This window comes from Lactuca serriola, chromosome 2 (assembly GCF_051521515.1).
Source record: "Lactuca serriola cultivar US96UC23 chromosome 2, Lser_US96UC23_V15, whole genome shotgun sequence".
Taxonomy (NCBI): Eukaryota; Viridiplantae; Streptophyta; class Magnoliopsida; order Asterales; family Asteraceae; genus Lactuca; species Lactuca serriola.
This window is the reverse complement of record NC_136409.1, coordinates 167740633-167755144: the sequence shown is the minus strand read 5'-3', so window position 1 is coordinate 167755144 and position 14512 is coordinate 167740633. Positions and strand designations below refer to the sequence as shown.

At 35.5% G+C, this 14512-nt stretch overlaps 1 protein-coding gene and 1 pseudogene across 2 annotated transcripts; one reads left to right on the top strand and one right to left on the bottom strand.

Moving 5' to 3' along the window:
• The first annotated feature begins 3308 nt into the window (after positions 1-3308).
• LOC145087324 (uncharacterized) lies at positions 3309-7823 on the top strand. The gene is made up of 8 exons (XM_079025265.1): positions 3309-3632; positions 4846-6531; positions 6601-6762; positions 6837-6888; positions 6970-7118; positions 7207-7293; positions 7386-7514; positions 7601-7823. Exons 1-8 carry the CDS (start codon positions 3561-3563, stop codon positions 7673-7675), a joined length of 2412 nt encoding a protein of 803 aa, XP_078881391.1. The 5' UTR covers positions 3309-3560; the 3' UTR covers positions 7676-7823.
• A 1261-nt stretch (positions 7824-9084) lies between these two features.
• On the bottom strand, positions 9085-11103 carry LOC145087323 (protein KTI12 homolog pseudogene; annotated as a pseudogene). The gene is made up of 2 exons (XR_013700772.1): positions 10592-11103; positions 9085-10328 (listed from the first exon to the last, which is right to left on the bottom strand). The product of XR_013700772.1 is annotated as a protein KTI12 homolog pseudogene (transcript).
• Positions 11104-14512: the final 3409 nt, after the last annotated feature.

The window sequence follows — 14512 nt, the reverse complement described above, 5'->3', positions numbered from 1 at the left end:
TATGTTTGATGCCTTCGTGGCTCAGACAGGATTTATGTGTTATGTGTTCCGGGCTACGGCCCGAAGTAGTATGCAGTATACGTGTGTTCATGCTAGTTGATATGTTTATGTTATGTTCTGTTCAGTTAGCCCGGACTTCGGTCCGATGCAGGGGACAAGGTCCCAGTTAGTCCGGACTTTGGTCCGATGCAGGGGGCAAGGCCCCAGTTAGCCCGGACTTCGGTCCGATGCAGGGGACAAGGTCCCAGTCAGTTTCCGGACTTCGGTCCGATGCAGGGGGCAAGGCCCCAGTTAGTCCGGACTTCGGTCTGATGCAGTGGGCAAGGCCCAATATGTGCTTTATATGTTTTTGTGTGGTATGTGGTAGATTGGGGGAGCTCACTAAGCTTCGTGCTTACGGTTTTCAGTTTTGGTTTCAGGTACTCGGTTTTCAAAAGAGGAGCTCGGGAAGATTGCAGAGCACACACCATAGTCAGTTAGCCTGGGAATGTTTGACTCTGATAATGATATTATGTTTTGAATTTAATACTCAAAAGTTATGTTTGACTTATGATACGTTGTTATAAATCTATTTTTAGTAATGTTTAAAAGAAATTTTTAGTCATGATTTTTGGGTCGTTACACACCTCATATGCGAGACGTACATAAGAAATGTGCAAACCCTAATTTTTAGGGTTTGGTTCATATTTAAACCCCATTATAGTTTCATGTCTTATTTCTTCATCAACCTCCCTTTGTGAAAAACGACCCCAAGCAAACCTTAAGTGAGAAAACTACTTTTTGAGTCCATTGGAGTGTTTTGGAAGTGTTTTTGAAAAAGAAGAAGGTGGTGAGAAGAGCTTGGAGCTTGGAAGCATCTTGGATATGAGATTTCCTTTTTGTTAGCAACCTTTCAGGAGGTACAAAGTTTGCATCTTGATCACTCCATCTTGTAGATCTAGACGTTTCTTCCTTTAAGACACTTTTTGTCCCAAAAAATGGTGATTCTTGAGCATGACATGTTCTTGACCCAATAAGTCGTCCTTTTCAGGCCTTAGGATGGGTCTTAAGTTATAAAAATGTGGTCTTGATGGTTAGTTTTGCTCCATGCATGCTATAGAAGGTCTTAATGCATTAAGATGTTGAGTTTTTATGTTTTAAGCACTTAATGGGCATGGAAAGTCATAAAGTTGAAAACTTTATGACTCTTGATGATATTTTAGCCTTGGATCTGTGATTGGAAGCATTAAGTCGGAGAAATAAGTACTTCGAGTACATTACTAAATATTAAATGACATCATATGAAAGGCACTATTGATCAAAATAACCAACAACAAAACATACCCTAATACATACATATTATACTAGTAGATGGAGAAGTTAGACAAAAACAAACAACCTTCGACAACCCCCAAAACCCAAAAAACACTAAAATCGCCATTGTGCTACCTACTGACAAAACTACACCCACCAAAGTCCCCACCCAGAGCTTTCGACACAAACACGAACCCTGATCAAGACATCATTGCAACTCCAACAACATCCATCACGGTTACGATCTTTTTCAAGTATCGTATTTCCTCCCTAAACTCACAAAGTTGTTGTCGCATGTCATCTCTCATTTCCTTAATATGCACTTGGGGTTCCATGGCGTGAAGCTCGTAGTTAGTTGGTACGTCTAGGTCTGACACTCTGAAACCACCTTAGGAGAAACTTTGTTCTGAGGACATCTTCTTGATATATAAGTGGGAAAAGATCGAAATTGGTTGTATTATGCGAAGGTTACGAATTAGGGTAATAAAGTGGGTGGGGATCACGAATTTCGGGCATCCCTTCAATTTATAAAGAGGACCATTGAGGATGTCTTGGCAATCTTGGGGACCAAGATTGCAACAGTACTAGTCCACCGTGGAGGCCCATGTCACCAAAATATGCTTTATACATTTTACAATCGATAAAATGATGTAATTAAACGGTTATATGAGAGTTTATTGTTTTAATGTGCAAAAAATAAAAAATAAAATAGTTTAGTGACCTTTTAAAACAAACATGATAAGTTTGATGGACTAATATGACATTTGCCCATATATAATCAGTTTGGATTGCTTTTATTATTTTTTTAATCGAAAAAGTGGGTCGCTTTGATTGTTTATTACTTTAGCGATGTTTTTCTTCTCCTTTATATTTTCCCGGGTCTGTGGTTTTTTAAATATAATTTTTGTGGTTTGTTTAAAAAGAAAGATTTTAATCAATAGTTAGAATTTAATTTTAATTGTTTTTTTTAAAATGTTGTGTGATTATGGCGTGTTCGACAAAAATAACTGGTAGCGGGTATCGTTTTGTTAAACGATACGTGAAGTAGCATTTGAATTTGGAACGTTTTGTTTAAACTAAAAGCTAGAAGCTTGTAGTATCAAACGAGATTTTCTGTTCAAAACGGAGCATTTTGTCAAACACTAAAAACTAGAAGCTCTCAAATGCTCCGTGTTGAATACGTCTTATATTGAGCACTAGGAGTGAAACCTGTGTATTACACGGATTGATTTAAAAAAAGATTAAACATTAAAGTGTAAACAGAAAATATTTTTTAAGTATAACTTTAAAATAAAGAAGATACATATTTATTGCAATTTAATATCATATATATCATATTTAATACTTTACATATATAAGTATATGACTTTAGTTTTAAAAATTGAAACAAATCAAAAATTGACAAGTGGATAATATTTATTTAAAAAATACCACAAAATGACAAGTGTCAGAATTAATGAGAGATTGACATGTGGCAAAAAAAATATTTATTTATTAAAGAGGACTAGGTGTGAAACCCGTGTATTACACGGGTTAATTTAAAAAAAGATTAAACATTAAAGTGTAAATAGAAAATATTTTTTAATGTATAACTTTAAAATAAAGAAGATACATATTTATTGCAATTTAATATCATATATATCATATTTAATACTTTACATATATAAGTATGTGACTTTAATTTTAAAAATTGAAACAAACCAAAAATTGACAAGTGGATAATATTTATTTAAAAAATACCACAAAATGACAAGTGTCAAAATTAATGAAAGATTGACACGTGGCAAAAAAAAACCTTCATTTATTAAAGAGGATATGACATTTTCCATAACCAAATGACTTACCAATTCAACATTTTAATCGATATATTATGTCAAATTAATTCAAAATGATTTTTTAAAAATTATTGGCGACCAAAAATCATATATTACTTAAAATGAACAAAAATAAATATAGTACCTTTCATGAAATGTATCCTTAAAAAATCTAAAAAACGCTACAAAATCCCAATCTTCAATAAAATATTACAAAAAGGCGAAGTAAAAACCTGCTGCTCCTCTCTTGTAAAAACACAGTGGTATGGTTCGAGAGTGACGTTACCCGCGCGATGAGCTTCAACATGATTTTCGCGTTCTCCTCCCTCTCGATGTTGCTACTCTGAGCTTCTCCGTCGAATTCCTCTACAAATTTTACTCATTTTCGGAGAAATTCTATATCTGTTACTCATTGAGCGAGAATTTAGGGCTTTTTTTTCGTCAGTGGAGAAGATGACAGCAACGGCTTCTGTTTCTTCTCCCTGGATTCCCGAAGATGACCTGTTGCTTAAGAATTCAATCGAGGTTCGATTACGTGTTTTTTTATCTGTTGTTGTCTTTGATTGCAGGCCATTGCCTTTATCCATGTTTCCAACTTCATTTTGGGGATTTTTGACATGCATGATTTGCAACCGTAGATTATGTTATTATTCGAGATTTTTAGGTCACCGTAAGTATGAACTGATGCCACTATAACCTGCTATGAAATTCACGAAGTGTTAATCTTATTTATTATCAGTGGAAGTAAATTGTGTAAGACAATTTTGTTTTGATTTACTGAAACTTGGGATAATTGATGGTTGGTTCATACGATTATAGATTAGTTGCCCTAATACACGACAATACCCCCGACCACGTGTGTGTGTGTGTGTGTTATACTTATGTTAAGTAGATGCACCTGTATTGGTGAAGGTACCTTGAGTGATTTTCAGAATAATTGCTGCATCCAATTATAAATTGCTGACCCTAATAATATTCATGCACACACATGTATGTATTTATCGTCATTTGCTTTCTAGTTATTTGACTATGTAATTAAAATGTTATCATTGATCTCAATAGCAGAATGAGAGAAGTCTAACTGTATGAAGTAGTCAATGACCATGAAATCATATTTTGTTGGCATATTCATAACTCAACTCAATTAGAATGTCGATATTCTCAAGTATCTTTCAAACTATTGATTTTGGAATTGACTGGCTTCATGTGTGATACAGTGTGACGAAGATACGAAAACTCAATTGATCTTTTTATAAATAATTTGGGGTGAAACCTTATGTGGTGAAATTATAATATCTTCAGAACTACAGAATCCCAAATATAGTTATGTTTTAACAACTTTCAATTTCTTTAGTACTTCTATGAGGAATGCTAATTACCATGTAGGTATTCTTCTTTGTCTAGCATGTGTATCATTTATTCCAGGGAGCTTCTTTTGGACACTTTCACATCATTCTACCTCATATTTTGGTCTCATTTGACATGGTGTATCTTCATTATGGCAATCGTTATGTCTTCCTAAATAGTATAAACAGAGAATATAGAGATTCATAACTATAGTGAATAAATATATTTGGTGCATGTATATTCTTTCTATTAGGTTATCGAGGTGGGAAAACGTTTCGATTTTCCTTATAGAGATTAAAGAATCTTTTGCATTCATATTTCTCGAGTTTAAGGAAGTAAAAATGCACATTAGATTTGGAAAATTAATTTTATCCTTGTTTACCTCTTATAGGGTGGAGCTTCACTAGAAGCACTTGCTAAAGGAGCAGTAAAATTTTCACGCAGATTTACCTTTCGTGAAATTCGAGATCGATGGTATTCTCTTCTCTATGATCCCGATGTTTCAGCTCAAGCTTCTGCTCGCATGGCTGAACTTGAACTCTCTGGTTCTAATCCAAACCCATCATCAAAATTCAAACTAGACAATTTAAAAGGAACTGAAAAAGTCCTTGAAAAGAGAAAAACCGGAAGCATCCGGAAACAATATCATTCGTGGCGAAAAAGAATAAAAAACGAATTTTTTAGCTCCCAAAATCTTGGCTTTTATGAAGAACGCAGCCTTCATAACTACAACCATCCAGAACATAAATTTCAAGATCACGTGACAACCAATCACGTGGCTCCAGGTGGCGATGCCATGTTGGATGATTGCCTCGCGAATAATCTAGGGTTTGAGGAAAAGGATTTTGAGATATTACGCCAGGCTTTCCCAGAATCAATAGGAAGCATTGCTACTACTGCTACAACTACAGTTATTGATAATCATAATCCTAATCCTTTTCATATGGAAAGATGCCATAAGTCTGTTGAAAATGATTTTATTAATGGGAGGGAAGAAGAAGAAGAAGGCGACTTGTTTAAATTTCCAGAAGATATTTCCCCTTCAAGAAATGAATTAATCGGTTCTTTTGATCCAATAAAAAACGCCACCTGTGCATCTGAAACTCCTCCCAATCTCAAAACTGATAAACCAGAGTCTGGATTTGGAGGGAAACACCATTTCAGCTCCCCTGTTTCAGATGGAAGTGCTTCATTTCCTTTATCATTTTCATCTCCATCAACTAGACTACCTTTATGGAAGACGTTAGAAGACGTTTCTGCCCCTGATATGCCAGTTGATGACAACAATGCAGAAAGTCATCAAGTCACAGAAGAAACATTACCTCCACTCCCTGATGATTCTGATCACATCAGGGAGAATAAAACTTCACCAGGGGTAGTAGTGTCCCTTTTGGGAAACAGACCTAATGGTTTTATAAATTCAAGTGGTGTTCATGAGGGTGAATACACAGATCTACCAGATTCTCTTCTCAACTTGTCAAATGAAGATGATATTCTTTTCATGGATGTAGATGTGAAGGATCATATGAAAGACACAATGGATGATGTTCCTAATCAAGAAGTTGATTTATGCAATGTTGATGTAATTCCTGGTGTTCAAGATGATGTGGCATCAACATCAACATCAGTATCACAGATAGAATCTGTTCAGCTTACAGAAGGGCAAATCATTTGCACTTTGAACAGGGAAGATCCAGACATACCATGTAATGATGATATCTTTTTACTGATTCACCCTTCTACTCCTTTTCCTCCTTGTATTGGACAAGTTGCTACAACAGATTCCATGTGTCCATTGTCTCCTTCATCTCATGAGAAAGATGAACAGGGGATAATCACAGTAAGAAAAGGGAAAGATCTTACTCCACCATGTTTCCCAAGGCCAAGTGCTTTGCCTGAATTTGGGTCTGTTTTCAAACGCGAGCCTTCTGAGGTTGAATATCGGGCCCCACTTCCTGTGAAGCCGAATAATCATCTTAGGATTCCTGGTCAAACTAGGTCAATGCAATTACACACACCTCTAGAAATCACCCGGAATGGAATGGTGGAGGAAGGTGGTGCTAAAGCTGAACTTCAGGTAACATCTACAAATGGTTTGTTTTGATCATTATTCTTATAACATTAATTATATATTTATTGTGAACAGGGTTTAGGAAGCCCAACATTGTACAATGAGATGCCATTACCTTTAGAAGTTGGGAGTGTGAAAATGATTGATCCAGAATCAATGGATGATTCTAATGTATCGGATCAGAACAACTCTGATGATGATGCTGACATACCTTACTTCTCTGATGTTGAAGCTATGGTATAATTTTGATTTTTGATTTTTATTTTTTGTAGTTCTAGTCTTTAATAGTTGATGATGTATTATTGTTTCAGATACTGGAAATGGACTTGACTCATGCTCAGGAGTCATGCCTCGCAAGTGAAGGTACAGTTTCTTATTATGATTCTTGCAAATCTTGGATTTTATATAAATAATAATATAATGTTGGGTGTTTTGTTATAATAGTTGTGAGAAATGAATATGAGGGAAGTAAAAAGATGATCATTAGACTGGAACAGGCTGCACGTTCTTCATTCCAAAGAGCCCTGTCATCTCAGGGAGCTCTTGCTATTTTTTATGGGCGTCGTTTAAAACACTATATTAAGAAAGCCGAGGTACAATAATTTTATAATTCTGAGATTTAATTCTTATATTTTTGATTAAACTGACTGAACAAAAATTGTGATTGTTTGTTTTTTTCAGGTGACAATTGGGAGATCAACAGATGACACTGAGGTTGATATTGATCTAAGAAAAGAAGGGCGTGCCAACAAGATATCTAGGCGCCAGGTAATAATCATTACATTTCTTTTATATGATTAAATTTCATGTTATATTATTAGCATTTAGTATGTAAATGTAAATTACATGTTTGTGTTCAGGCTATTATAAAAATGGAAACAGATGGATCATTCAGTCTAAAAAATCTTGGGGCAAGTTCAATCTCATTAAATGGCAAAGAAGTCGCTCATGGACAGGTGGTTGCACTAAGTTCAACTTGTTTAATTGAGGTAATCATGTGGTGCCTTTCTTAATTCTGATATAAAAAAAAATTTATATAAAATTATTTTAATTTAATGTTGTTATAAATTGGCAGATAAGGGGGATGAGTTTTGTGTTTGAGACGAATGACAAGTATGTGAGACGATTCTTGGGCAAGCAACGAAAGTAAGAGTAGAAGAAGGTTTTGAAGAGAGAGACAAGAGTGTTACTATTAGTATTAGGGATCCCTTGTTATTATTATGTACTTGTGTGTGAAAATGTTCATCTTTGTATGAATGTATTATATTCCATAAAATATGCAAATATGCAATTGTGTAGATATGTGTCTGTAGTATGTATATCAGTAATCATGGTTGCTGCATTATTATTATTACTCAGTCACAAGGGATATACATAATCAACCAATTCTTGACATCCTATACCCATATTTTCTTGGTTATAAAATAACTTAACTTATGCAACAGATATGATTTCGCGAGTTTTTTTTATCTTTGTTTCTTTTGCTTATATATGTAGTTAAAAAAATGTAGTATAAGGGTACAAAAGGAAATTGATCTAGGATTCTAGGGTTTAGATATGGGTGAAGAAGCATTGTTCGTATACCTTAATGGGAAAGATATGACATTTTCAGTTGTATTTAATATTCATTTCAGACTAATATAATGGCTCGATCTCTCAACGATGGTCCAATGTAATATGATTGTACGGACTTTCATATCAATCACCTAAAGTTCCATCATTTATAAATTGTGTAGTAACATATGTATGTAGTTACACTTTTACAAAATATTATCATATTTTTTTAATATTTAATTAAATAAATTAATCAGAATTTACTAAAATACACTTAGAATGGTGTTGAAAGTTGGTGTAGGATCAACAAGTAATTTGGCTGTTATGTACACTTTGCTTCCAAGGCATGCCCTTTGCTTTGTTCCCTTCCCGTTGGCTTTTTGCTTCTATAATATTAATCATGAACTGCCCCACTACTTCTCCTTTATTACCCTTTGTGCTTCAAGAATTCATACACACATTTTTCCGCACCTAAATTTCATGGTGTTTTTTTTCTTCAATAAAAGTAATTATGAATCTTATATTTGGATTAGCGTAATTATTTCAATTGCATCTTCATAGTTCAACTGGGACCAAATCTTGCAAATCGTAGTAGACATTAGTCATATGTTATGGTTCACAAGTAATGACCAATTAATGTTCAACACACGTATTTCATTGCTAAATTCTGTAGTTAGTCTAATGGCAAAAAAATGTATTCTTTTGTCAAGGGTTTTTCTCTTTTTCCTCCTTAAGTCTTGTATAAAGAGTGGATATAGAGTGACATGTGACCGAATGTGTAATGTTATAAGACTTTTTTTCTAAAATGTCTTAATGAGACTAAATAATCATTTGACCTTTATTATTCATCAATTTAAAAAATATTCATCGGTTTTAATATGAGATGAGGTAGATGGAAAAAAAATAGATAAATCGACGATGTCTTAATACATTCAGCCATCTTTTTTTGCATAACCCATTAAGCCACTGGACAAAGTAAAAGAAAAAAAAAGCATCCATGTACACTTGTCCAACTTAAATATTAAACCCATAAAGCTCTTTAAGTTAAATACAACACCATGGCCTAATCCAATCCATGCCAAACACAATACAAAGTCAGCCTGTTATGTTATGTCATGTCCTGTGTTAACTAACCGAGCCGTATAATAGCATGGGTTGGATTAGGACATGGGGTTGTTTTTGACTTAACATTCAAGAAGTCAATCACTCAGGGTTTTTGAGGAATATAACATACAAAACTTACGAAATTCCCAAAACACCAGTCTTTCATCCACTTCCAAATTCTCTATTCAAGTAATCAATAAACATTCTCTTGGCACTATCAGCATCCGAAGGCGGTGGTGGCCCACTTAAACTCGACTGACCAGTCAACTTTATAAAAGTCTTCCTTAACCTTAACCGTCTCAACTCCGGCAACCCAACCGCCCGTGAAACATTAACAACCGGCAAGTCCGGTCCAACACCGACCCCACCCACCACCGGTGCACCCATGGCCAACGACTGAGCCGCCACAATTGCACCAATCACCTCCTGTGTAGCCCTATCCATTTCATATAAAGAATTCGTCTCTGAAAATCTCACACTTTGCGTCGCTATTGTGGGCTGCAAAATCTTTACATCTTTAGTCTTTGAGTTGACCCTTTTCGTTATATAATCCACAAGATCTAAAATCACTAGGGAATTTTTATTTATTTCGTCTTTAAATGGGTGTAATTCGAATAAAGGTGAGTCCCATCGGTTTCTACTATCGGGTGTTTCAAATCTTCTTACTAAATCTTCAAATATATGATCATCATATGAAGGTTCATTGTTCTTCCTTCGTTCGTGATTCCAGATTTTACATTGACTTTCTTCCACATCACAGAAAAGAACACAATGTCTGATTCCTGCTGCACGTGCTAAACACCATAGCTCATATCGGTAACCTTTTATGCTATTTAGGGAATCTACTATTATGATATTGTTTTTTGATAAAGATCGGTCTACTTCGGATCTAAGGACTCCTCTTAAGTTTTTTTCTGAGCTCATTTCCGCATAGGTTTGGTTGCGATTGAGATGGAAGGAAGTTTCGTCGATGATTTTGAGTGTTGGTTTGGATTCTGTGTTGTTTAGAGCTTCAGATAGGGAAAGGGCGGCTTTTGACTTTCCGCTGCATGGTTGACCACAAATTATAACTAATGCCATTCAAACGAGTTTTACTGTAGTTGCAGAGATGAACTTTTGTTTCTTGTGATGATCACTTCAAAATCCTGTTTATGGCAACAACATATGTTATGTTAATAGCTTACAATTGAATTTAGATCCTTCAAGTAAATAAATTCAAAGCCGTATATAACTATTTACATCAAGTCGATACAGTATGTTCTTTTTTACAATTTGAATAGGGGAGCATATCGAACATAAAGCCTAATCCTTTATTAGGAGTGGACCAATTTCCTTATTGAAATCTAAACTCTTAAAACACAAAACATACTGAGACATGCGATTAAAGATGAATCGAAGAACCAGTTACCTCAAAGAGAACGTGTAGATTTCGTCCAATGGTGGCTGATGAGCTTACTGTGTGTAAGTGTGCGAGTCCACGAGATAGACGGAAAAGATGGCGTAAACAAACCCAAGTATGATTCCAAAACCTTTTACAAATGCTTTCTACTCGAATTCCAGTTTTCACCCTTCATCTTTACTATTTGCCTCTTAAGCCCCTAGCTCTGTTTTATTAGAAAATCTCGGGGATGCTGAAGACAACGTCTCATCCATCGTCGATTGTTACCAGAGAGTCAGAGACTGAGAGAGATGCGGCGGCGAGCCGGAAGCTTGCACCGACGACCTTGATCTGAAACGACTGATGCTCAACGAACGACGGAAGGAATGCCGGAACGAACGAAATCCGGACGGAGATGCACCGGTGAGTGCACTGAGATGCGCCGGTGAAGTCGTGAAGGAGGGAACTTTGAACGAGGGAGCGCGGAGGGGAGGTGTTGAACGGCGAGACGAGTGTTAGATCGTTGAAGTGTGAATACCTGATTTTTACTTTTGAAATATTTCCTAATGGACTAATGTTTCTATTGGGTTTTTAGCAGCCCAAAGTTTCTTTTATTAACCAGCCTATTTTTTTTATTATTATTTATTAGGTTTGCTGGTTGTTATATAAAATATGAGAAATTAAATATCCTTTGATTTTTTGTTTTTTTTTCCTATAAATCCTCATGCCCAATTAAATAATGACATATATCACATTTAATGCTCATTTAATGAAATTTTGGTATATTAATATGACACATGTCATCATTTAATTTGGTAGAAAGATTTGTAAGAACAAAAGTAAGAGGATATATAAGATCTCATAAAATATTTATAAAAATATAAAATTTATAAAATATTATATATAATCAAACAGGACATTTTCGAGTCATTTTCAATATGAAAATCTTAACCTTAACTCTACCCGTTTAATTTTCATGGTGTGTCGTGTCAACCCGTTTAATTAAATGTGTTTGTATCTTTTACCCAAACCCGTTTATTTCGTGTCGATTTCGGATCGTGTCAAATTTTTATCACATCTACTAACATGTGATACTAAAAGCTTTCACACAACCCAAAAATTTCCGTTCAAAGAAAGGAACATTCGTTTTGAGTTTTGACAAGTAAACTACAAATTTTGTGTCCTTGTTTTGGTTGTTATAATATTAATTTTTCGTTCTTAGTATTAATTGAAATGTAATAATAGTTTTAATTTTTTATATTATTGTTGACGGTGAGTGGAAAACCTTCCATTGAATCTCAACCCTTAAAACTCTCTCATCTTTCAATCTCAGCCGTAATAACTCAACATTTACGATTAATCTAAGGTTACCATCCGTTTTCAGCTCCACCGCACGCTTCCTTCTTCTTCTCCCCCACTTCCTGATTGAACTGCTTCTTCGTTAACTTTTCCCCTACGTTCCTTGCTCCTTCAACTCCTTTGGGAACTCTCTATTGCATATAACAAAGGTAGCTATTGAAAGAGAACGTCGTTTCTTTAGAACTCTTTCTTCATCGTCCTCTTTAGCGGAATTCCCACCTTCTTCCTCTTATTGTTTGCAATCAACTATTCGATTGTTGTTGATAAGTTCTGTAACGAACCAAAAACCCAAGGTAAAAATTTCATTTTTAATATAATTAAAACACATTTGTAACTTTGTTCACACATTGAAAAGCAATTCAAATAAAACATTTATCAGAGTTCATTCCCAGAAATCACATATTGCGGAAAAGACGGGTGTATGCGTTGCGATCGTCCCGAGCTCCTTTATTTGAAAACTGGAGGTACGTGAAACCAAAACTAAAAATCATAAACACGAAGCTTAATGAGTTCCATGAATACCTCATACCATTCATATCAACTGATCCATACATACCATACATAACCGTGACCATACATATCATTCATATAACATAATCAATAAAGGAGTGTAACACCCAAAATTTCATGCCAATTTAAAACCTTTTTCAAACATTTAAAAAACCATTCATCATTACAAAGTTTTTTTTCAAAATATCTAATATCATAGTTTTTTTTTTTTTTTTTCAGAAACATAAACAAGTCATGAGGAGTTGTACGATCATGTCTTCCCCTTGCCGCGATCCCCAGATGTATCTGAAACAATAAACTGAAACTGTAAGCTCGAAAGCTTAGTGAGTTTCCCCAAAAATACCGATACATATACAATCCACAAATCCCTGTCAGCAATATCATAACATAACAAACTAAACAACATGCAATGGGTCCACAGCTTTACAGACTGGATTACCCCTAAGCGCACAGTGTGAATCTGGATTGCCTTACGGGCCCACGGCTCACATCTGGCTTGCCATCGAGCCCACAGTACGAGTCTCCCTTAGCCCATAACTGGAATGTTCCCTGGTTTGTTGGTTACCGCACGGAGCAGTCACACCTCAACCCATCCCACATAACATATCCATATAGAACATAATCACTGAGCATGCAGGTAATCATATAACGACACAGGTAGTCCTACAGATCTATCTAACTGGCATAACCACTAGCATGCAACACTAACTTCATACTCAACATACTAACACTGCTAGGATAACATATCCAATGGGCCGGCCTTAGTGCCTTAGACCCCTTAGTATAGTGAGGTAACTCACCTCGCACTGTCGACTCGAAGATAAACTCAAGCTCTTGGATTACTGCCACGAACTCCACCCCTATATTCACTGTAAACCATACATGTAAATTTCCAATCTTTCCAAAATGTCCTCCAAAAGTCAACTGGTTAACTCATGGTCAAAGTCAAAGTCAACTGTCAAGGTCAACAGTCCATGTTGACCTTAACTCGTCGAGTACCCTCAGCTACTCGCCGAGTTCCTTGTAATACTCGTCCGCTCGCCAAGTCACTTGAGTGACTCGTCGAGTTCCTAGTGTTAGCGGTCGTAACTCCTTGGCCAACTCGGCGAGTTTTTCCCTTTACAACTCGCCACATTCATATGTGTCTAAATATTGGGAAAACCCTAGCCAACTCGCCGAGTCATCGACTGACTCGCCGAGCCCAAGGCAATCTTCGTCGGACTCGCCGGGTTGTTCATCCCACTCGTTGTAACATACACGTTTTGAAATCGTGTTTTAAGTAAATAATATTATGAAATATTAAGTGAATTTGAATTTTGAGTTCTAACAGATAGTTTTTACTAGAAATGAAGTAAAACTATGTTTAGAATCACTCATAAAATGTTGGAAGTCTTATGAGATTCCAATTAAAAGCCAAATAGTGAAATATAGCGAAAATATAAAATTTTGAATAAGTAAAATTTTATTATTGAAAGTTGTAGATAATCTCATTAGAAACATTTAGGCGAAAACCTCATCGAAATCCGAGTTATAACGAAGAAGTTATGACCAATCGAAGATCCGCGATAAAACCGGCACGACGCCGAATGACGTAAAAAGTGAGTTTTTGATAAACTACTTTTTAGCCTTATTAATCTAAATGAAAGTCGTAGTATTCGTTAAACCGAGAAGTTTGATAAAAAGAACGCCAAAATCTGACTTCGTATGAGGAAGTTATGATTTTTTGAAGTTCCAGCTTAGCAGTAGACAGCTAAAACCTCGAATTTTAGATCGAGTTATTTTTAGCCGACACAACCTAAACGAGAATTGAAGGTCTCGTCATTTGTAATACAACGGTAAAAAGTCTGACGAAATCGGACGTCGGATGAAGAAGTTATGAATTTTTAACGGATTTTCCTGTCCCGGTCTGTTAAAAATAATAATATTAAAATTAAATTCAAAATTAGCCGACGAAGTCTAAACAAAAGTTGTAGAGCATAACTTTAGCTACGCGTGCATATAAAGAACGTCAAAAACGGAGCTTGTATGCAAAAATTATGGATTTTACAAGATTTGGCACATTTTTCATTTAATTTTCGCATG